Source organism: Camelus ferus, chromosome 15 (genome assembly GCF_009834535.1).
Source record: "Camelus ferus isolate YT-003-E chromosome 15, BCGSAC_Cfer_1.0, whole genome shotgun sequence".
NCBI lineage: Eukaryota > Metazoa > Chordata > Mammalia > Artiodactyla > Camelidae > Camelus > Camelus ferus.
In genome coordinates, this window is record NC_045710.1 from 26,131,408 (window position 1) to 26,156,993 (window position 25,586).

General features: G+C 34.8%; 1 protein-coding gene across 1 annotated transcript in view; it reads right to left on the reverse strand.

The window, feature by feature from the left end:
• The window catches only part of PRKD3 (protein kinase D3), a 73,160-nt gene that overhangs the window by 3,354 nt on the left and 44,220 nt on the right, over nucleotides 1-25,586 (reverse strand). Inside the window, exons 7-18 of the mRNA XM_032497349.1 lie at nucleotides 23,570-23,647; nucleotides 20,226-20,409; nucleotides 18,727-18,850; nucleotides 16,431-16,508; nucleotides 15,010-15,286; nucleotides 12,215-12,267; nucleotides 10,731-10,803; nucleotides 9,526-9,632; nucleotides 5,325-5,486; nucleotides 5,035-5,133; nucleotides 2,398-2,665; nucleotides 188-273 (exon numbers count right to left, since the gene is read on the reverse strand). Of these exons, the coding sequence (XP_032353240.1) occupies nucleotides 188-273; nucleotides 2,398-2,665; nucleotides 5,035-5,133; nucleotides 5,325-5,486; nucleotides 9,526-9,632; nucleotides 10,731-10,803; nucleotides 12,215-12,267; nucleotides 15,010-15,286; nucleotides 16,431-16,508; nucleotides 18,727-18,850; nucleotides 20,226-20,409; nucleotides 23,570-23,647 (1,589 nt within the window). The remainder of the gene's footprint in view (nucleotides 1-187; nucleotides 274-2,397; nucleotides 2,666-5,034; nucleotides 5,134-5,324; nucleotides 5,487-9,525; nucleotides 9,633-10,730; nucleotides 10,804-12,214; nucleotides 12,268-15,009; nucleotides 15,287-16,430; nucleotides 16,509-18,726; nucleotides 18,851-20,225; nucleotides 20,410-23,569; nucleotides 23,648-25,586) is intronic.

Sequence of the window (25,586 nt, forward strand, 5' to 3'; positions counted from 1 at the left end):
GGAGTTCTGCATCTGAATGGTACGCTGCAAAACAGAGGTTCAGCCACAGGACACATCAGTCACCAAAGGACACTTACATTATCCTTAGATGTGTAGAATCTCCTGCTCTTACGAGTAGTTTCATTAAGTAAGACAAATCACAATGAACTGCTCAAATGAGGATCACCAAAGAGACACACTGCTTTACCTGTAGCCAGGGATGACTAAGAGATTTGTCCACGCTGTAACGTTTTCTCATCTTCACTTGAAGTAGGTTGTTTATCAAATCAATTGCTAAAGGAAAAGACAAAATGAGGTACATGAATTTGAGTCTGTGGTGTACCCCAAACCTGCAACTCTGCCTGGAAGGCAGCTCAATCCATAGAAATAAACGGTTGAGGTATTTTGCTTCTCAAACACATGGCCTTTATGCTAACATGTTAATGATCCATAAATGTTTACTGAATTTGCTGTGGATCTGGTTTATTAAGAAGGCAGTAGAGTACAGGTTAAAAGTACAGACTGGAGCCAGCCTGCCTGAGCCAAAGTTTTTCTGCCACTTACTGTGTGTGACATGAGGTCAGTTACTAACCAATACTGTGCCTCAGTTTCCTCATCTGTTAAATGAGGTTGTTGACAAGATGAAATAAATTTAATACATGTAAAAGGCTTAGAACTGTGCTTATCAGCACATAGGTACTAAGTATTAACTGTTGTTTTTCAAGATGAGTAACACACACTGATTACAGGCTGGGTTTTTTGTTTGTTTTTTCCCTCTCCAGTGATGCCTTGCTTCTACAGATGTGGTTAGAGCGAGGTGATAACTTATTAACAAAAGTTCATACTCAACAGATTTTGACAAATAGGTTCACAGTGTTTTGGTGTATGTGGTGAGATATTGATATATATATTTTATCCAGTTATTTGGAGATACAGACCAACCGCAAAACCAAAGGAACAATGTTAACTACTACACACTGACAACAGTGCCATATAACAATACATTTGAAATACTGATACTAAGGCCTGGACCCAGGGATGAGCCGAATGAAAGACATACTACACCAGTTATGTTTCTCTTCTGTATACCACCGAATTAGCAAAGATTTTCCATGAGCATTTTAATTATGAATTCTCTGTATTCCAAATACTTCAAACTTTTACCCATTGTTCCCTAAGTGGCAGTCCACATGTGCACCAGAATCATTTAGTGTTATTTATTAAAATGCATTCTTGGGTCTGAATTTCTGGGATAAAGCCAGGGGATTTTCTTTTAATAAACTCACTAAGTGATTATGATACAAGAGGTCTGCAGACTACACTGTCCCAGAAGCTCTAAGATGACTGGTAACATCCCAGAACCCTCATGTACTTAAGTTAGCTCTGTTCATTACCAAGTAAGCCTGGTATTTATATGTTGTTCCTCAAACTCTTCCCAGTTCAATGGACTACTGACAATTAATCCCTATGATTAGGTCTGCTACTTTTAGTAAAACCAAAAAGACCCCCCTGTTCCAAAGGTCGGCTAAATTCAGGTGGTAGTATTCCCCAATAGTGGTTCTATCAAATTCAATGAGAATATTAAATAATGCTTTGAGTGGTGTCCTCTTCCTATTAGTATCAGTAAACTAAAGAGGGCCAACCAAGTCATTCTTGATGGGTACAGAACTAGGGGCTGCAAACTCAAAAGGTTTCACCAAGTAAGAAAAATGTGTGATGTGAGCTGAAAATAAAGCTCATTTTAAGTATAAAGAACCTAAGTTACAGGTCTCCATTTAAGGAGCCTACAGTCTAGTTCTGAAGAAAAGTAATTGTGGAAAGAAAGAACACTTAAGAATACACCCAACTAGCAGCCTAAGTAGATCTTAAGACAGTTTGGAGGGTTCAGGGAAGACTTCATAGATAAGCCACAAGTTAAGGGACCTTTGAAGGACTGGAAGGACTTCAACAGCAATGAGGAGAGAAGACAGTAGGGAAAGGACTAAGTAAAATGCAGAAAATAGTTCAGAAGTGAGTAGGCTTGTGTTGGGCAGCAGTGGGAACAAGGCTGGAAGGTAAACCTGGGTCATACCACAGAGACCTACGGCTGCAGCGTGGCTAAAAGGCAGAAATGTTTGGAAGCAGAGTAAGATGGAAGGAGGGTTTCCTGAAGATGGAATTGGCAGTAGTGACTGGGCAATTAAAAAGACATTTCAGTAGTTTAAAATTGAGGCAGTTGGGGCCCGGATTAGTGCCCTGCCTTGGAACTATAAGGAAGACAGAAAAGACAATGTAAAAGGAAGAGTACTCAAAAATTGTTGAATTTGGAGGGTGAATGGGAAATACTGAAAAGAAATCAGAAGAGACAGTGATTTGGGATCACGAAAACCTTTAGGCTAAAGGACATAGAGCTAAAACATATATATATGTATTTTTTACCTTCACCAGAAATCTCTCTCCATGGATTTGGTGGGTACATAAATGCAGCATTTTGGATTTGGTCATTGATATCTTCATCTTCATTAAAAGGAAATGTGCCACTGAGACTCACATAGACGATAACTCCCACTGACCACATATCTAGAGAACGGTTGTAGCCTTTGCTCCTGAGAACTTCAGGGGCTAAGTACGCTGGAGTTCCTACCACAGATCTCCTGAATGACTTTTCACCAATGATACGTGCAAAACCAAAGTCACACAGTTTCACCTGGAAATTAAAGGATGATGTTAATTTATAGTTTTTTAAAATCCATTTATATATACACACTTGTCCCTAAATATGATACTGTATCATTTCAACACACTTGCCAACTGTATTGAGTATGAATGTTAAATGAATATAGACAGGGAAATTATAAAAGGCCCTTTTCCGAAAAAGATGATACATTTATAACCCTGTGATCACTGCTAACATAGTATGAAGAGCTTTGCTAGTGCTCATTTCAAATAACCACTTTTGAATTCTAGCTTCCAGAATGCCAAATACCAGACTGGTGCTGTAAGTGCTCAGTGTCTTTTGATGAAATGGAGAGTACTGATCTTTTATCATCTGGCTTTTAAGGAGATCACTTCCTATCATCTGTAAGCAGGAATTTTATGTTTCATTTTTAAATCTTCAATGGCCTCACAGTAGCTGGATAAAGATAATAAATGTGTGCTGAATGAAAAAGTTACAGTATTTTAAAACTTACCCTTTATTTTGCTTAATTCTTGAATCTCTTTCCCAAGAATACTGTAAATCAGCAAGTAAACAAAATTGAGGTATATTAAAGGTAACTATTAGTGGGGCCAGCAGAAGAGTAGTATTAGAGACTGCTTGAAAGAGTAAGAGTAACAGTGTTTTCTATGACTATGGAACAGATTATTGCTAGTTAGGTGTTTAGATTTTTAAAAAGTTGTATCTGAAGGTAGCTGCAGTCACTACCATGCCCTTTTGGGGAAAGAGTTCTGGAAATTTGAGATTGGCAGAGCTCAGAATACTTATCTTGCTGCCTGTCTTCTAAAAGAGGTTCAGATTTTGGTGATTAATGATGCATCCATGCTGAACAAGCAAATGCCAAGTCCTTTCCGGGTGAAATGCCTTGGTTCACAAAATATCTTCACTAAGAGAACTAAGATAAACTGAGAGAAAAGAGATTTGGGCCTCTACAAACCAGCAGTACAGTGACTGGAGAGCAAAGATGAGTATATTCAAATGCTGCTTGCTACTTCTGGGAGATGGACTCTCATACATGTTTTTAAGATGATTTGTTCTGTCATTATTGAATGTGGCTACTTCTCTAATTGAGTATTTGAAGAATGGGATTATTGACCATGAAGAAATGTGAAATCTCTCTCTTTTTTTTTCCATTAAGTGCAATATTTCAGCTAACATTTTGATAAAGTAAAAATGACTTGGCAGTTTGGCAACTGAATAGAGTGACCATGGCTAGCACTTCAGCAAAAAAAGTATCAAGTAAATGACATTATTTTCCCTTTGTTCCTAACAGAGGTAAGAAAGCTGGAGCTTTACCCTGAGCTGTAGGGGTGTGAATCCTTTGCCCATACTCTTTTTAAGATCAAATATTGGAAGTACTTTATTTAAAATATTACACCAATTATTAGAGCACCTTTTGAACTCACAGAGATAGTGGAATTACTTTAAATCACACAGGTATTATAGAAGAAATATGATTACTTCCTTGAAAACAAGAGTTGAATAATTTAAAAAATGTTATCTTTTTCTTTGAAAGAATTTGAGTTATATATACCAAGCGAATTAGCCATCTGCTGTCCTTATTCTAGCTTAATTGTACATGTTTTAAATGTACATAAACAAGTTTAGCAACAGATATTCTGGCTGATTGGAGGATTCATCAATGACAATCATGGAAAACATTCATGGGTACTGCCAATGCATATACTCCTCAGGACAAATGTTTCAACCTTTGGGTTAAGAACCATTTTCAGTTATGAAATAAATCTGGATCAAGATTAACACTTCTAATGAAATGAAATTTGACCAAGTAAAAAACAAAATCAGTGCATCACAAATGGGAGAGACACACACAAACACATCATCATACGTATCTGAGTACGTGTGATGGGATGGGAAGTGGAATTCTTCCATAGGTTTTGGTGAAATGGCTGAAATATAGTACTCTAAAGAGGAAGAGGAGTTGGCTACCTGCCTCAACCAAAACCTACTGTCTCCCATTTCAGGGTTATCCCTCAGTTTGTTTTATTTCAAGGGGAATTTGTCCTGAGCACCAAGCACCAACTACAGTTGATTCTTTCCACTTCATTCCCCTCCCACAGGGAGAGGTGAACTACACACTCGAAGTGCAAGAAATCATTCCTTGAGAAACTGGTTAAGTCTAAAAAGTATTAATGAAAATAAACAATTAGTAAAATCTGAATTCAAATTATTCAGGTATAAATCCTTACTGGCAATTACAGGCTAAACATCTTATTTCTTATAAGATGGTTATGTATTTGAACCTATAGCACTGCCTTTAATTATGTGGGTACTTCGTAATGTTGTCAGATACTTAAAACAATACTTTAAAAAGTTTCTGCCAAGAGTACGTATCTCACCTGAGGAAATGGCTCTGCTGATGCAAGTAGCACATTTTCTGGCTTTAAATCACAGTGCACAATATTCTTAAAATGTAGATTCCTCAAAGCAACAAGTATCTGTTATTAAAAGGAAGAATTTTTTCAACACCTGGAAAAATCACAGCTAAATGCCTAAAGTTCATCAAGATTTAGAAAGTGTTATTCTGTTTAAGGTTAAAAATTCCCACAATACCCCGTTATGTAAAGGCACTGCTATTTAATTCTTTTAGTTTTAAATTACTTTCTAGTTTCAAAAAAATTTAAAATACCTGTGTGACCATGAATTTAGTTATTCGTTCTGGAAGTCGACTTTTCTCACTGGACAGAATCATTTCCAACATATCTCCATGGAGCTTTTCCATTACTACAAAAACTCGTTCTGGGGTTTCAAACATACATTCCAGGTTTACAATCCCAGGATGGTGCAAATTCTGAAGAGATGCAAGACATTTATGTGATCAACCTGAGTAAAGTTTTACTATGCAAATATCCAACAATGTGCTGCAATTAATTGTACAGGGAAAATGGCACAGAAAGAAAAAACATCTTAGAAAAATAAACACAAGCAAACAAAACAAAAAGGATCATAGATTCTGATTTTCAAGTTCTGTACTGGAGAGTGGATGCAGTGAAGAGAAAGGATGTCTTCTCAGTCTCACTGTGTAACTGTCCTGGTCCTTTACTACTTCTTTTCCTTCCTCCTCCTCTTTCGAATCTTCTGATACTCCTCTAATTTTATGCTGTCCATGAACAGGCACCATTTGCCAATCAAAGCTCAGCTAACGACAGAGCTTTGGTTCTTTGGGGCTGTTTGTGAAGGTCTTTGCTCAACAGGTGGTGTAGTCTTTAAGATAGCTATTTATCTGAGCCTTGACCCCACTGTATTACACCTTGATTTGGTCTTCCCTCTTTCAGATTTAGCATCTCTTTACCACCATCATCCCTTTTTCTTGAGCACTACTAGGTTACCAGGCTAGGAGAAATACAACGATAAATACAATACTGTTTCTGCTGCTAAAAAAGCAATCTATCTTACTGGTTTGAAAAAAAAAAAAAAAAAAAACCTTCCTCAAAAGCAAAGTTGAGAAGTCACCCATGTCCAAAAACATTCAATAGTTCTTTATTTCTGGACATAAATCTAAATTCCTCTGCTTGGATTTTAGTATCTTCAAAAAATCTGCTTTCATTCTCCTTATTCAATCTTAAACATTGGCCCAATGTTAAACTTTTCATCCTTATTAGTATGTTTTTTTCTTACTATGGGTATCTAATTACACCAAAAGGGCAAACTTTTTATGGCCTATGTGAAGTTGAGCTCCATCTCTAAAATGTGTTTTGAATACACCATCATCTCTCAATTCCCACTGTAATGTCTTAATTTCCCGGAGTAGTTGCCACTGCACTCCATGCGGCAGTACGTATCCCACGGTACTGTTCTGTGTGTCTGTGTATCTCACTGTAGCCTGGGAAGTTCCCTGAGAGAAGAGACTGTGTCTTAGTCATTTTTTAGCTCAATATCTGAATCATAGTTAGTGTTTAAAAAAAATGTTTAGAAAATGAATAGCAAGCATAAAATTAATACTGTTTACTAATCAGCTTAAAACAACTTAATGACATGGTGTTCCAAGTAGTAAAATAAAGTCACAATTTTACAGTAGATAAAGTTAAAAAAATACCCCATGGCGATGGTGTCCTGTTCCCTCTCCCTCCTCCATCCTTAAAAACCATACATGCACGTCCTACTTCCTCCAGAGTCTGTTTTGGTAAATTAAACTTTCATAAAGAATTAATCATTTTCTCCAGGTTTTCAAGTATATCTAATAGAGGTGCACAAGATACTAGCTTAAGATTCCCTTAATTTTTTTTTTTTTACTTGTGATCATCTCAAAATGTTTTTACAATTTCTTATATTTTAATTATTTATTTCATTGTTATCCCACTCCCCCAGCAAACCAGTTTTTGGATTTACTGTATTAAATTTATTAATTTCCACTTTTATCTTCATCAATCCCTTCAGACTTCCTTAGGTTGACTGTTTATCCTGCAACTGCTTGAGCTGGATTCTTAATTCATTTATTTTCATTGTTTCTTGATTAAATATTTGAGGTTATCAAGCTTTCTCTGAGCAGTTGTCCAAAAGCTGTAATATACAGTATTTTCACTGCTATTTTCTGAATACTCTGATCTTTACTTTGCTCTCTGGTTCAAGAATTAAGACCTTAAAATTTTTTTTATCAGGTTGTGGGAGTTTTTGTTTTCTGATTTTATAATTTATTTCTAGTTTTACTGCATTAAGATCAAAGACTACTGTTTATACTACTGTATTTTTGAATTAATGAGGTATTTATTCTTTGCTTTTAGGGTACAGAGTTCAATATAAAATGGTTAGATCTACCTTAAACTTTTTAGGCCCCCTATGTTCTTACTTAATTTTAGCTCCTTCATCTGTCATGGGCTATTATTGTGCTTGTCTGTTCCTTCCTGTATCACCTCTAGTTTTCCTCAATAAATGTTGATGGTATCATTTGGTTTAGTGTGACTTGTACTCTTCCACTGTAGGAGTGTCCTTCTTCAACTCATACTTCATGTTTTCTCTTGAATTAAATCTTATTAGATCATGACCCCCTTGGCTGTCCTCTATTTGAGAGGAACCTAGAGAGGATATCACAACTGTAAATTCCAAGAAAGAGCCAGCAAAACAGAGCTTAGTTGTGGTGCCTCTTCCTACACGCACCCCCTGCTCCATCCCCACTGCTTTTGGAAAAACTTCTACCTATTTTGTAGGTCTAAATTCTCTTCTATTTTTATTAAAGATAGAGTATGCTTTTCTGTTTATCATTTTTTTTTCTTGTAGCTTTTGAGTGATTTCCAAGACAAGGGAAAAATACTGTATTTATACAACAATATTCAAACTAGAAATTTTGCTCTAAAGTTTCTGAGAACATTTTCCCATTTACAGAGGGAGCCATGAGAGCACACCTTTTCTCCCACTACTCTACTACCCTCTTAAGGCAACAGTAAAAGAAACATTTTATGTTACTATATGCCTATAAAATAAAGTATCACCTTAACAAGTTATACAAATGGAGTCATTCCACACTTTTTTTGGGTAAAATTTAACAATATATTATAGATTATTCCCCACATAAATATATGTATTCAGTAAGTATTAAATGAGTGACTTATGTGCCTAGTACCATGCTATGAAGGTAGTGAAGATTCATCAGTAAAAACTGACAAATATCTCTTGTCTCATGAAGCTTATTAATTCTAGCAAATTGAGATAGACAACAGGTAACAAACTCAGAAATTACCTAGTACAGAGGTGGTAAGTGCTATGGAAAAAAGAAAAATAGAGTTAGGGTAAGGGAGTGCAGGGGTAAGGAGAGTGGGTTTAATGCTGAATAGAATGCAAAGGCCTTACTGAGGAAATGACATTAGGGCGGAATCTTGAAGGAGACAGGGAATATGCTGAGCAGATACCGGAGGTGGAAAGCATTCCATGCAGAAGGAACAGCTAATGCAAAGTGCTTGAGACAGGACCACATCTGGTATGCTTGAGGAACACTAAGAAAGTCAGAGAGGCCATCATTTGGAAAAGAGATCCAATTTATTGAGCATAATATCTGCAGTGGAACCTTTTCTGAGAGATTTTTGCTTAGCATAATAAGGAACAGTCACAGATGTCCAAAAATGTCCTCATTTCTGTTAAACTGACAGAAATATAGAGCCTATCACCAAGAGCTCAAGAGAGAGGCTGTTACATTCCTGAGAAGCTTTAAGATTACTTCTTATTCTATAATTTATCCTTCCTGTCACCAGAAAAGCCAAAGCTGTGATCTCAATAATACGCTTAGTCTTTACCCTATCTTTTCTCTACAAGGATGCAGACATGGGAAAGAAAAACTATAGATATCACAGAGCTGCAGGTGAAGATTACAGTACGAGGATCAACCACCAGGCTGGGTTCAGCCTGCCCTTTAGGTTTGTTTGATAAGGACCATATAGAAGAATAAACCAGGGCAAAAGTAAAGATGATACAGGGAGGGGGAAGGAAGGGACCAAAGGGCAGGATGAGTAAGTGTATGTCCGAGTATGGCTCCTGAGTAATGAATTAATAATGAAATTTTAGGGTTTTTTTTTTAGTTTAAGATTTTATACTTGACCTTGGACAAAAGCCGAGAAGTGTTTTTAGTTAAAGATTTTATTTAAGAAAATGTGTTCTAAACAAACTACCACCATAATAGCAGTCCTTTTAATTCCTAGATTACTGTAGCCTAATTTTGCCTTTTTAAAACAAAAAGACTTATGGAGTGAATTCAGATGCTCACCAACCTCACTCTGAGCCAAAAGGTCATAAAACGAAAACAGGTAAAACAAAAAACAAATCCTATTCTTAGCACATTAAACAGACTTGGATTTAAAAATTAAATCAAAGATTAAAACCAATACAAGGCAATTTTTTTTTACCTGTAAAATAGCCACTTCATTACGGAGTTGACTTTCCTGTTTTGTGGGGAATCTCATCTTATCAATTACTTTAATAGCCACATCCCTTCCAGTCTTTCTGTGTTTTCCTATTAAAAAAAACAAAAAAAACAAAAAACCCCCAAAAAAACCAAAAAAGAAAGAAGCAAACTGATATCCCACATACAACACAAAAGCTTTATCAGTTGTTCATAAACTAAAAGTGACATGTATTTACTCGTATTTCTTTTCTTTGGCTCATTTTGTTCTTTCTCCTTCACTCACCTTTAATTTTAAGAAATAAATTATGTTTTCCTTATAGTAGTTGCCCCTAAATAAAGGCTTTCATTATTTGAAACAGCAGGAAATTTGAATGAATTTGTTTGCTGAAAAATAATCTACCGTATTAAAGAAATGATAGTTAACTATGTGACAGTGTTCAGAAACTCTGTCAAGATATAAACATTGTACCAATGAACTAATTTTATTCTAGGTTTACTGGATCAGCCCAGAGTGATTTAGCCACATATTAGAGCCATCCCTGAGGCAGAAAGGCCAACTAGGAGACTATCGTTAACAGTCTCAGCAAGGGATAATTAAGGTTTAATATTACTTTTCTTTTATACCTTGTATCACAGATTATAAAGTACTTTTATGTATATTAGGTTTAATATTAACAACCCCGTGAGCTAATAAGCAGGTGAAGTTTTATTAGCTCCATTTAACTGATGAAGACACTGAGGCACAGTAAGGTTAAACGACTTTGCCAGTGTAAGTCACGGAACTGGAAAGGTCTCAGGTCATCAGAGCTGACAGACACTCATGCCAACAGTGGACAAATGGTGCCATCTGTGTTGGAAAACCAGTAGGGCATATACTTCAATAAACAAACTCATGCAGCCCAACAATTTATAAACTTCAAAGCATTTATTTTCCCCTACGAACATCTTTATGTATCAGCTTCAAGAAAAGATGAAGACTATAACGAATTTTCTGATTTTTTTCTCTGTTACTTTCTAAAGTTTTCTGTTTAAATTAGGAATGATTACTCAGTTACAGTTAAAGGGCTTAGCTAACAGGATGCAGGCCAGCATTTGAGAAAAAGTCACTTGACAAAACTGTGACAAGACATAACAGCTGGCAGATGTTTTTAAATTTCACAATTTTTCTATATTATCTACAATATGCAAAAGGCTATAGTTGCTTACCTCCATAAACGATACCAAATTGGCCTGAACCAAGCACCTCATCTGCAAAGATCTGGTAAACAGTGCTGATGTCCTATTTAGGAAAGAGCAAGCAGTTTTATTATCGCTATAAAATAGTATCAACATCTCTGACTGTTTTTATTCCAATACTTAAATACATTTTTGTTTTTATGACTGAGGGAATTAATTTTCAAGAAGTATTTTATGAAATATTGGCTATGTCCTAAAAAAGCCCAATTTTAATACTATGACAATGTGCAACCATAATGTATTCCATAAGAAGACCTTTGGGGGAAAATGCTTTAAATTAAAAAAAAATCTTATATTTATTAAGTCGTGAGCTATAAAAAGTAAATTAACATAAAAATTAAGAACAAAATTTTATCTACTTTGCCACTAAAGAGATTTGCCATCTTCAATTTGAAAGAAAAACTCAAAGGTTCATACTATTGACTAACTTTGAAAGACTGATGAAAAGAGTTATGTGTGAGAAAGTCTGCAACCCAACAACATTTACCTGTTACAGACTGGTAACAGCGAGATGCCCCATGTGGAAGAGGAAGAGATATTTTTATCAGAGAAATTTACATATAGCTAATGAAAAACTTTCTGACTTCTTTTTCTAGCCTTTTTTTAAATAGTCCAGGGGTTGGCAAACTATGGCTTGTGGGCCAAATCCAACCTCCTGCCTCTTTTTGTACTGCTCCTGATTTAAGAACAGACTTTAACCAATTTTTAACAAATTTCAACCAATTTTTAAATGGTTGAAAAAAAATCAAAATTATAACAGTATTTTGTGAAACATGAAAATTATATGAAATTCAAATGTAAGTGTTCACAACTATTTTATTGGAAGACAGTCTTGCTCATTCCCTTACGTACTGCCTGTGGCTGCTTTCTCACTACAATGGCAGAGTTGAGTTAGTAACTGTATATGGTCTGCAAAGCCGAAAATATTTACCATCTATCCCTTTACAGAAAATATGCTGACCCCCTACTATAACCCTCTACATTGTACCTAAATAAATCGCTAAACTTAATCTATTCACTGTTCCTTAAAGGTCCTGCATTTCCTGTTTCCCTATACTTGCATGAGATGTTGTTCCCCTACCCTCATCCTCTCGGCACTTCTGTCAAGTCTTTTCCATCCTTTTAGACATGAAGTTTTACTTCCTTTAGGAAGCTTTCCCTGCTGACCCAGGAAGGAGCCTATTCCTTCTCTTTGAATTAGCCTATCATGTTGTAATATTCTAATGTCACTTATGAAAACATTAACTTTATTTTCATAATTTAAAAGGAAACTGCCTCAGTTTTCTTCATAAAGCAGAACTCCTCAGGGAAGTTATCACCCACAGAGTCTAGCCTAGTATCTTTAGGCAAACTGCACAATACTTTGGGCTATATACTTACTTCTCTAATAAGATTTTCACATCTTATTTTCCTTAATCACCAATTTGCATATTTTAGCTCTAATTTTTACTTACCACATTCTCCTGGATCTGACAATTAGATACAGAGATACTGGTAGATAAATCTTCTGTAAAATATAAGAATGATGCATGAGAAAAAAACAAAAATGTTAGTATATAACTTAATATTTACTGACACATGAATGCACACAGTATATTAAATTTTAAAAACTTACTAACATATAGTTAATATAATTCCATTCATTAAAACAAGATTTATCCACACACAATACTAATTCATCAACAGGAAACTGGGTGAATACAATATGATAAGTCCTTACAAAAGGATCCTACCTAAACATTAACGATGTACGGCTGTAAGTACTGAGTCAGAAAGCTATTTATGGTATTAGGAAGTTAAAAAGGCAAGTTGCAGGGTAGTGGCATTTGAATTAAAAAAATATATGATTAATTCTGGTGAGTGAGAGATGTAGGGTTGAAGAACAAAGATTTTAGTCTTTATATACTTTTAGATTGCTTGCATTTAAAAAAACATAAAAAAAGCATGCATTACTTTCATAATAAGAATTTAAAAATTAGATAAATGTATATACTGAAATATGATATATATTAAATAACTGATAAAATCAAGTTGTAAAAAGGTCACACATCTTTTACAACAACAACAATGTAAGAACCTTCTCAGAAGACCACATTTTTGTGTCTAAAAATAAAAAGACAGCAAAATAATACAGGTACTATAGTGTCCCCTTCCCCCAAGCCGTCCTCAAGTCAAGAAATACACACCAAATTGTCAACAATGGTCTTCTGAGAAGGGAGATATGATTGGAATAGTGGGGGGTGTCATATGTGTATAGGGAGGAATTCTCATTTTATGTCACATATTTCTATACAGTTTAAATGTCTGTACCACTTTGGCAAGCAAAGAAAGTAACTGACAAGAAAAAGAAAAAGGGGAAATATGGAAAGTAAGCAAGAGAACAGGTGTCAAACATCTAGAATCTCGGAGACAACTCAAGAAACAAGATACGACATTTCTTTTATAATCCCAAATATAAAAATGTAAAACTTCATTAACCAGGAAATACAAGCAGACTATACAACAAACATAAGTAGGACGACTGTCAAAGACTCCATTTTAAAATAGTAAGGCAATTTGAAAATATTTTAAATAATCAAAAAATTAAATATTGAACAAACAAAAAAGGCACAGCATCAACAAAATTAATGAGTCTAAAATTCTGCTTTTCAGTACTTCCAGTTTCTTAGTTTAAGTCGGTATTTATTTTGTTTCAAAGGCCTCCGCTATCTAGCTCCATCTAGCTTTAACTTCTATTGCCTCCCAGAAGAATTCCGCTCCAGATAAGTTGTCACACGGACAGCAACAACACAGTAATAGTATCACTAATGTGTCAGGAACTGTGCTAAGTACATTACATGCATGTATTGTTATTCCTCTATTAGGGTAGAGAACTGAAGAGGCCAAGATCATGCAGCTAGGAAGTGGCAGAACTGGGCTGTCATTCTCCAGAATGCTCACTCTTAGCCCTTCTGCAATCTGCCTTTAGAGACACTTAACCCTAGGGAAGAGGTCCATGGATGGATTTGAGAAGGTCCCTAAACCCAATTATACATAAAATTTGTGTGTTATGTGCTTGAATTATTTTCTGGAGAAAAGGGTCTGAGGTTTTAATTACAGTATCAGAGAGTTCTGTCTAAAATCCCCTCAAATTTAAGAAGCACTGTGAATATCCATCTATTTACCCTTTAAGAATCAATATTCAACACCAAACATGTTCATGATCATTATCCTCATCCCTTTGATCACACTCATCTCGTCAAGTGACACTACTCCTCCACCCCTCCCACTCAGCTTTGCCTATCCTAGCCTACTTGAGATCCAAGGTGAAGTCTGAACCAGGTTCTTCTATCGTAAAGTTTCTGCTTACTGTTCCTGTCCGTATCTGAGTTCTGAGTAATGCAGCACTCGTTTTTGCACTCTACTGCTTTATGCTACCATCTACTTCCCTTAATAGCTTTTAAATTGCTGTGTTTCTTTCGTATTCTAGCTCAAGGCCTAGCATAATGCCAAGAATAGGTGTGTCCAAAGTAGCTTGGCCGAACTGAAATAAAGTGCATTTAGAAACTGGTTGATATCTATTTCAATTTAAATGTATTTGTCTAATGAGTGAATTATGGTTCCCCACAAACAACACAATGCCAGTGGGGGAAAGTGGCATTTTACTGTGGCTTTCTGATTAAGTGTTCACTTGAACCTTTATGAAATTTAGGTTTTAGTTTATGAATTTTGTTGGTGCAAAGATCATGTGTTTCAAGGTTTGTGTGTGTGTGTGTTTTTGAATGTTTTAATTCAGTTAAAAGAAATACAGCATTTCTGACTTCATAGATTTCACGAATGTGATGTGAACTGTAACACTTTATAGCCTGACAATCTCACCATGAAGCAAAATACTAATGCTAGTAGTTACGTAATCTAATGAGAGGTCATGGATGCCAAACACCTATAGGTCCTCTTTCACTTAATGCTGACAACCCTATACAGTAGGTACTAGTACAGAGAGGTAAATAAGGTACTTGCCTAAGATCACTAAACAAGTTGGCAGAGCCTAGATTTAAATGCAGGGAGACTGACTCTGGAGTCTAGCTCTGGGGATTGTATGTATACATTATAACCAACATAATTTTATAAAGGAATTAACTAATGGTATTGGTTACTACAGATGAAGCTTAAAATGAGCATTAAAAGTAAATACAGAAACACAACCACACCCATAAAATGCTTAAAGAAATAAAAGGGTAAAAAAGCCATCAACAAGCTTATTGCTTACTGTGATCTTTCCCTTGCCCTGGAGAAGTACAAACACTTGCTTGAGGGGTAACAGGCATGAGAGCTTGGCGAATTGCTTTTTCCCAGCTCTGTGCTACATCAAGTCCCACTCCAGTGGCAGCAAGAACAGGATTGTGAGAGCTGTCCCCATTGTTCTCACCAACAAAGTATACCATAGTATCAGTGATGATTTCAAAACAGTGTGGGTTGCTGCCTTGTGAAATGTTTGTGAAATCTTGTGGCGAAGATATGCGGAGAATTTCTGAAAGTGGAATTTCCTGAAGTAAAAAATTAAGCATTGGAAAATATGAATACGTCTTTGTCTTTATCTTCAAATACACTAAAGAATCAAAGATACGCATTCCTAATAAATGCCATGAAGGCATACACAAGTATGCTGCATAAAGAATGCATAGTCAAGGTCTTATGACAATATCTGCATGTCCAGCAACGCCAGAGGCAGAGCATGGGGTGTAAACCAAGGCAGTGATTCAGGCCTGTAGCAGGTCGTTAGAACACAAGGAAGGAGAGGATTTAGGAGGACAACTGCCACTATATCAAACACTCATCATTTTCCAATTGTCATTAAACCAACTCAACAACTACTTCTCTAGGGGCTGCTGTCTGCAAGATACAATCCCAAAGCAGTACAAAGAAGGAACAGCAGCAAAAGAAGAATGTCATTGCAGATTGTTTAAGAACTCCATTCTGGTTCTGCCCATCATTTATGTTTAGTCCACTTCTTAAGGCAAAAAACTTATTTATAAAAACCCACCCAGGTCAAAGCAAGTCATTAGTTTCTATTTTCTTTCTTACTGATACAAACAATGACAATGTTGTTTGGTGGCAGTCTGTGACATGCAAAATGTGGAGCAAGCTGAGCAAAGAGGACTATGCAAAAGAGATGAAGAGCCAAAATATGGCAACTGAGGTCTAAGGTAAGATGGAAGATAGGAGAAATACTATCACATATTGCCTCTTCTGGACAGGCAATAATCATGGGACTTTCTAAACAGTCTAATCTAAATCATAGTACAGGTGTCCCTCGGTATGCAAGGGGCACTGGTTCCAGGACACCCACAGATATCAAAATCCATGGATGCTCAAGTCCCTTATATAAAACAACGTAGGCATCCACAGATACAGAGGACGAACTGTATCCAGAAGGAAAGCAGCAGCAATCTGACAGGCAGGCCAAAAACAAAGGAAAACACATTGAAAACTCTCTTTGGTCTGTTGTGGGGGGTGAAATAGAGGGGTGGGGACAGTTGCTTCAACAAGGCACTTACTAGTAACATCTATAAACTATATTAGGCAGAGCTGTAATAGGTATATTCCAATATAACAATTAATGATTATTTAGCTATGTTTGGAAAACATACAATATATTAATGTACATTTTTTAAAATGTGAAATCTTTACCTTGTAATACTTTGATCCGGATTCATTTTGAAACAATGTTAGACATTTGCTGTCCAGTCTCCAATAATGCCTCTTTCTCTATATAAAGAGCATAAAACGGTGAGGTTCAAAAATAATGACTCCTCCAAAGTGCTTGTATTTTCCTTTTTCTTTCCTTTCTATTCATAAACCTGTACTTTTGAATAGGTTTAAAATTCATAGGGTTCAACATTTGGAAAATATATAAAAGCACGCATACACAAATACATGTGTATTATACACATATAGATATGTAATTTAAGTATAGGCTAAATTTCTAAAGGTTGGCTTGCTGAGTCAAAAGATATGTGCACATGTAATTTTACTGACAGTGTTAAATTACCCTACACAAGATTTGACCCAATTTATAGTCTCATCAGCAACATGAGAGTGTCTGTTTATGCAAACCTGCACTAATGCAGCATGTTAATAAACCTTTCTAACATTTTTTATTGAGTTATAGTCATTTTACAATGTTGCGTCAAATTCCAGTGTAGAGCACAATTTTTCAGTTATACATGAACATACATTTATTCACTGTCACATTTGTGATCAATGTGATCTTTGCTATACTGATAAGTAAAAACTGGTATTTTGGTAAAATTTTAAGTTGAAATTTTTTATTAATAAGATAAAGATATTATGTTTAAGAGTCATTTGTATTTCCTTGTCTATGAACTCTGCTCATATTCTTTGCCCATTTTTCTATTGTGTTGTGGTAGTCTTTTTCTTATCAATTTGTTGGCACTCTTTACATATAATGGAATTAATCCTTGTTTAGAATGAGTTGAAAATATGTTTTCCAGTCTGTCATTTGTCTTTGCTTTTGTTTTTTGCCATTTAGAATTTTTTTAATATAAGTTTTAAAAGATATGTAAAAACAAAGACTTTGCTTTTTTAGAGCAGTTACAGGTTCTTAACAAATTAAGAAGAAGATGCAGACATTTCCCTTATGCCCCTGTCCCCACGCCTCCCCCATTGTCAACATCTCTCACCAGAGTGGTACATTTGTTACAACTGAAGAACCTACATCATAATCACAGAAGTCCACAGTTTATACTATGTTTCACTCTTGGTGCTGTACATTCTACATGTTTGGATAAATGCATAATGACATGTATCCATCATTATATTATATAGAGTATTTTCACTGACCTAAAAATCCTGTGTTCTCATCCCTACTTGCCCTCACCCCTGATCTTTTCACTGTCTCCATAGTTTAGCTGTTTCTAGAATGTCATATAGTTAGAATCATACAGTATGTAACCCTTTTTTTATACTGGCTTCTTTCACTTAGTACTATGCATTTAAGATATCTTTTCATGGCTTGATAGCTCATTCCTTCTTTGTGTTGAATAATATTCCATTGTCTGCATGTACCACAGTTTATTTATCCACTCACCTAAGGACATTTTGTTCCTTTCAAGCTTTGGCAATTATGAATGAAGCTACTATAAATTTCCATATGTAGGTTTCTGTGTGAACGTAAGTTTGTTTTCCTTTGGGTAAATGGCAAAGAGTACAACTACTGAATCATATGAAAAAAGCATATTTAGTTTTGTAAGAAACTACCAAACTGTCCTCCTAAGTTGGCTAAACAATTTTGCATTCCTACCAGCAATCGAAGAAAGTTCCTGTTGCTGCTCTACATCTTACCAGCATTTAGTGTTATTGGTGTTTAGGATTTTGGGTTTCAGGATTTGGGATATTAGGATTCTAACAGATGTGTAGTGGTATATCATTGTTTTAATTTGCATTTCCCTGATCACGTGATGTGGAGCAATATGCTTATCTGCCATCCGTGTAACTTCTTTGGTGAGGTATGTGTTAAGGGCTTCGGTCCACTTTTTAATCAGGTTGTTTCTTTACCACCAAATTTTAAGAGTTCTTTGTATATTTTGGAGAACAATCTTTTATCGGATGTCTCTTTCACAGATATTTTCTCGTAGCCCATGGCTTGTCTTCTCATTCTTTTGCAGAGAAGTTTTTAATTATAATAAAGTCCAATGTTGCCATTTTTTTTCATGGGTTGTACATCTGGTGTTGTACATCCAGACCTTTTCTGAATCTCTATTGCTCTACCAGTATATAAAAATAATACATTAAATATTCCACCTTTAAAAAATTCTTTACAAATGTAACCACAGTTTCAGTGTGCATTAATATATATCTATGATGCGTTAATATATATCTCATTCTCATTCTGATTTAAAAAATGCACAAAACAAAGCAGATAACAAAGTCTCACTGCCATAATAAAACATCTGTGATTACTGACCAGGGTATCCCTGCTGGTGTAATGGACCATCCACCCTTCCTTCACCATCGTGCTGCTCTTCCTCTTTGTGTGCTTGATGGATTGGACGACCCTCATTAGTGGAATGTTACTGCTTGTTGATGGACTAAAAAATATTTAAAATTTATGCAAATATTTATAATTTCAATAAAAAAATCATAAATATTGTAAGCTGCTCAAGCCTTTTGAAAGATAATTAGGCTAACATTCTTTAAAATATCTTAGGAAGACAATTTTTCTTCTTAAGAAGAAAATAAATTAATCCTGTTATGATGATACATAGTTAATTTATAAAAGGCCAAGATTCTACTGTAAGTCATCATTATTTGTCATCAATATTTTCTGGAGGGTCACAAGATATAAGAAAACAACAAAGAGAGCAGCAAGAATCCTCCCCAAATGGAAAATCTGGAGCCTGGGAGAGGGTCTCATTTGGGACTTCTGCTGAGGAATCTCCTTGCCCTAGGCAGCAAGATAAATCAGTAAATTCATAACGAGGCAAAAAGTAAGCATATCTATACCTCAATTCACATGGTTCAAATGTCAAATTCCACTATTCATGTTGTTAGCAAAAAGTACTTATAGTAGAAGATACTGAAAGAGAAATCATTTACGGATATTGATTAAGAAAGCAAAAACAACAAATAATTTGGGGGATGTGTGTGAAAAACACAGTTTTTCAATTTGAATCTCAAATAGTTAAATACTTTCTCTTAAATTATAAAGTACCTATGACTGGGAAACTAGCTAAATTCTCTTAATAGTCTCCAAATTGGGTAAACACTGAGTTTTAGTTTAAAATGACGATGATAATAGTAGCTGTAGTTTAATGATAAGACAAATGGAATAAAGATGACTCAGTCATGTGAGACTGATATATGATCTATTTTCTCTAAATGCCTCTTTGTTGCCAATGAAAAACAAAACCTGCTAAAATGTCAACATTTTATCACAAAGTAGTACATCCTACATAGGCCGTATCTACAAAATACTGTATTTCTATAAACACAGGAGGATACATGAAAGTTTTATAGTCCAACAGCATTTTTACAAAGTGCAAATAAGTCAGATTAATTGTGGTAATATGAAAACTGTCCCCAAATTCGCCACTATCCTTTTTGTGCAACATTCTCAGGTACAGATTCTTACTGGTGTTTCTAACATCAGGTAATCTGCTTGTGTGAAGAAACAGGAAGCTTTAAGTAGTGGCTCCATTCTGGCAGTTTGTGGTGGCTGTTCCACAGCTAGACATAGACTATAAAGGACCTTCTCTTTAAGAAAAAAGGATTCTCAAATCTTCCCATCTTGAGTAGATGGCAAGAGTGATATATTTCAGAAAAATACTGTGGTGCATGTAAAAGAATTAGCCACCGTTTAATTAGATTTTAGGTTCCACTTAAAGAAATGTGGTTTGTTCTTTATTAACAGATCTCCTGGATTGAACTTGCATTTTGAAGTAGCTTGCAATACATATGCATTACCTGATTGTTTTAATAGCTTCTTCATCTCTTTCCACATCAAGATCAGATGGATCCAAGAAGAACATTTTATCCTCTGGGGGAGACGGTTCTTCTGTGTCATCCAAGCCCCGACTACCATCACTGTTCATGTCACTACTGTCAATATCCATTGGTATATCTGTATCTGTTCCCAGACTGGAAGGTTCTGGCAAAGTTTTAAATGAATTCAGAATTTTATATTAATGGGATATCAATACAGCTAAACAGAAACAGTATATTAAATGTGAGAAAAAAAAAGTTTTAAAATTCTTAAAAATGAAAATATAGAAAAACATCTTTATGATTCAGGATAAGAAAATATTTCTTAGGATGATATGAAATGCACAAACCATAAGGCAGAAAATTAATTTGATTACTTAGAGTTTCAAATTTTGATATGACAAAAGATACTAGAAGCCAAGTAAAAGATAAGCCACCACTATTATACATCTGGTCAACTGATTTCCCACAGGGTCTGAGAAAATACAATGAAGGAAGAATAAACAATCTGTTGAATAAATGGTGCTAGGACAATTGGATATCCACATGCAAAAAAATAAAACTGGATGCCTTCCTTAAACTAAAAAGTTTACTTAAAGTGGATCACAGACCTAAATGTAAGAGCTTAATCTACACTGAAACATGGATGGACTTGGAGATTGTCATTCTAAGTGAAGTAAGCCAGAAAGAGAAATACCGTATGATATCACCTATATGTAGAATCTTAAAAAATGACAAAAAGAGCTTATTTACAAAACAGAAACAAACTCACAGACATAGAAAACAAACTTATGATTACCAGTTGGAGGAAAGGGGGTGGGAAGGGATAAATTAAGAGTTTAAGATTTGCAGATACTACTGTATATAAAATTCTACTGGATAGCATGGGGAGCTTTATTCGTTATCTTGTAGTAACCTATAATGAAAAAGAACATGAAAAGGAATATATGTATGCATATGTATGACTGAAACATTATGCTATAAATCAGAAATTGATACAACATTGTAAACTGACTTTACTTCAATAAAAAAAAAAAGGAAAGAAAAAGAGCTTAATCTATTAAACTCTCAGAAGAAAACATAAAAGTAAAGCTTTGTGACCTTGGGTTAGGCAAAGCCTTCTTAGATACCCCACCAAAAATATGTGACAAAAGAAAAAAATTAATTGGACTCCATCAAAATTAAAAACTTCTGTGCCACAAATGATACTCTGAAGAAAGTGAAGACAGTCCACAAAATGGGAGAAAGTATCTGCAAATCATATATCAAACAAGGGACTTATATCCAGAATATTTAAAGAACTGCTACAGCTCAATAATAAAAGGATAAATAACCTAGTTAAATGGGCAAAGGACCAGAATAGAAATTTCTCCAAAGCAGATGTAAAAATGGCCAATAGGTACATAGAAAGATGTGCAATATCAATTAGCCATCAGAAATGCAAATCAAAACCACAATGAGACATAACTTTACACTCACTAGGATTCTGGTCATAATCATAATGGCAGACAATAACAAGTGGTGGCAAAGATAAGAAATTAGAGTCCTTACACACTGCTGGTGGGAATGTAAAATGGTACAGCTGCTTTGAAAAACAGTTAAGCAGTCCTCAAAATGTTAAACACAGAGTTACCACATGACTTAGTGATTCCACTACCAGCTAGCTACCCAAGTGAAATGAAAACATGCTCACAGAAACTGCACTCAAATGTTCATAGCAGCATTGTTCGTAATAACCCCAAAGTAGATAAAACTCAAATATCCACTGACTGGTGAATGGATAAGTGTGGTATATTCACGTAGAGGAATATTGTTTGTCAATAAAAAAGAATTAAGTACTGGTACATGTTACAACATGGATGAATGCTGAAAACATTATGCTAAGGGAAAGAAATCTGTAACAAAAGACTACACATTGTATGATTTCATTTATATGAAATGTCTAGAATAGACAAAAACATAGAGACAAAATAACACAGACATAGAGATAAAAGCTGATTTAGTGGTTGTCAGGGGCTAATGGGAAAGAGTAAATGGTGAGTGACTAATATGGAGTTCTTTTTGGGGTGATGAAAATGTTCTAACATTAGATTGTAGTGATGGCTGCATAACTCTGTGAGTAAACTAAATGTGTAAATTGTAAGGTATACAAATTATTTCTCAATAAAGCTGCTTAAGAATGATAAATCACAACTGAGAGAAGGTATTTGTATCACATAAAACTGACAAAGACTTAGTAGAACTACTGACAACTCCTGCAAATTGATAATAACAGAGAAAAATGGACAAAACACGTAAATAGGCAATATATAGGGGGAAAAAACCCTAAATAATCAGTAAACAGTTGAAGGATGCTCAAACTCATTAACATACAGATTAAATTAAAATAAACAGTATTTCATATCCATTTGTCAAAAGGTAGAAAAGTACAAAAATACACAAACTATATAAATCTAGAAAAGGCTTCAGTCATATAGAAAAACTGCATTCGAAGTAACTGAAATGAGAAAACAAGACATGCTTTGTCAATTGTGTTACACAGCAACCACAGAAAACATGCCATAAGAGAAAATGTAAACTCTTAAGGACTTTAATTTTCATTCCTGATGCTTTTCCTCCTATAAAACTACTTATATTCAATTTTTACTAGTCACGTAAATGTTAAAGAAAAATTATGCTGAAAGTTTAAACTCATTACTATTTACATTTTAAAAAAGGTAATCACTGTGATTAATATAATCTTGAAAAGAAAAAATAGGCAAAAAAGAGAAAATGTTTAATGATTATTTGATGGAGAAAGAAAAAGTGAGATAGTACAACAGTTCTAAAGGTTAATATGGACTAAGAAGCCAGAACTTACGGACTGAAATCCCAACTCTACCACTTATTGGTTGTACTTCCTGAGCAATTCATTTAATGTTTTTGTGCTTAAGTTTATTCACCTGTAAGTCCTTACTTCAAACGGTCCTTCTTAGGTTTAAACGTCAATATATGTAAAGAGTTTAGAACAGTGCCTGGCTGTAGTCAATAATTATTAGAACTATGAAATAGTTCTAGGGACAACAGCAGGGTTTTAAAATAAGTTTTGTTATGGCTAAGATAAAAGAAGCTATGCAGCACGACTGACCATATAAGACTACAGTGGTACGTTGTTAAGGGGAAGACAAGAAGGCATAATTAATAAAAGTGTACCATTCCTGATCTCTGAAAAAAGGCCAGAGTTAAGAAAGTAAATAAAATACACAAATATAACCTTATACAAAGACAATATACAAAAAAACTGATCTCTTCCAATCTTTTATGGAAATTAAGAGAAAGACTTTTACCTCCATTGAAAGTAACCTCTCCAAGGCAGTCTCTCGGTACTTTTGATGCACAACGTTTATGGCAGTTGAATCTACAATCTAAAATAAAATACTCAGCTTATTAATTTATGTAAAAAAGTCATGCAGTAATAAATATGGTTAAAGACTTTCTTTACTCACACAGAGTATTCTTAATAATGATGATGAAATAATTAAGTTTTCCTTTACGAGAACCCAGGTATTAGATTAAACTCCGACACAACTTCTTAACAGTTGTTCAAGCCGTCAGGGCTCAGTTTCTTTATCTATAAAATGACATTTTATACTATTTGTATAACGCTTTGCCAAAATGTTGCTGGCAGCACCATGTTTCCTTTCTTTACCTCACATTCTTCTTTCCACATCCTCCTTAAGAGTTTCTCAGGCTGATTAAATTCTTTTCCAACATATGTCAGGCACTTACTTTCAATTCCTAGTTAATAGGACCTGGTGCATAAGCAGAAACGAGACTGCAATTCTACAACAATTTATTAGGAATTATGGGCTTTCCCATACAACCTTGTAAGGAAGGACTGAGCTTCCCATGCACAAGGTCTCTCACTTGCAGTACATAATGGTTCTTCAGCCTGCAAGAACCTCAGAGTTGACAGCACTGCAGATCTGTCAGTCAGGTCCAAGCTGCTCAGTACATCTGTATAACTTAGTGGTTCTCAAACTGTGGTCACCAGATCAGCAGCTTCAGCATCACTTGAGAACTTGATAGAAATGCACATTCTTGGGCCCTACTCCTGAACACTACATTGGCAGCTCTGGGAGAGGAGCTGGGAAATGAAATGTGTGCTTTAATATCTTCTTTAGGTAACACTGAAATTGAGACCCACTGCTGTAACTACTGTCTAAACACTACCTTTGAAATACTTCTACCAGCAATAACTAGGTAAAAATCATTTCATGTCTTGACTTAAGAGTAATTTTGTAACCCTTGTGATTCAAGAAAATTCTGGGTACTGTGCCAAAAGCACAGGGTAAAAGGTCATTATTAGAAAAGCTCCAAGAAATTAATAATTTGGTGGATGATAAAACTTACATTATATAATAATGTCTTTTAAAATAAGAGGACCTAGGAAAAGTCATATACAGTATTAATATCTTGCATACATTAAATCATTAATTCGTTCTTTATCTCTCATGAGGCTTGCAAATTGTGAAAATAACAAGGTTTCCATTTTCCCTTTCAAATGTAGAACCAAATCTGTGGCCCACCTGTAGCAAGTATGTAGGTTCTAATTACAGGCATTTCTACCCCTCTGTGTTCCTACCCACATTTTAATTAATTTACAAATTATTTCTTATACTTTATATATGCTTATATTAGCAGACTTGAAATTTTAATGTAACAAAGTAGAAAATAAACAGATGAATGAATGAATAGCTGTTCTTAGAAATGTGTATTTTCTCAAATGATTCAGCGTAACTGTTTTATCTTAACTATTTCTTTTTTTCCGTAGCTTGACAACTGAATGAAAATGACTATTTTGCTTTTTAAATACCTTAATTCATATTATAAAAATATAGGAATCACTGAAGTAAATTATAATTATTTTGATGGATAACTAAAACAGCTTAGCTGTACAGAAGTATAACCTGCTTCTTTCTAAACCAATATAAGCATAAAACATTATTCTTTCAGAACTCTAAGAAGTTAAACTAATAAAAGAGTGGCAGAGTTAACTGGTTTTATTTCAAAATTAATTAATCTACATATATATTTTAGTTTCTGTATAAAATACTGTACTTTTCTGCACATGGTTTTAGAATGCTTCCATTCTGCTCAGTAGAACAGCACCAGTTACTACCTTGACTAAGATTATCTGTTGGCTAGAATTTGTACATCTGTTCTTAATGTTCTTTCCCAAAACATTCCTTAGTGGTTGCTTGCCAATACACTTTAGTGTTGGTATTTAAAAGTATTAATTTATATATTAACTCATATTCAAAAGTAAGCTGTTGAAATAAAATTTCAACATTTCATTAAGCC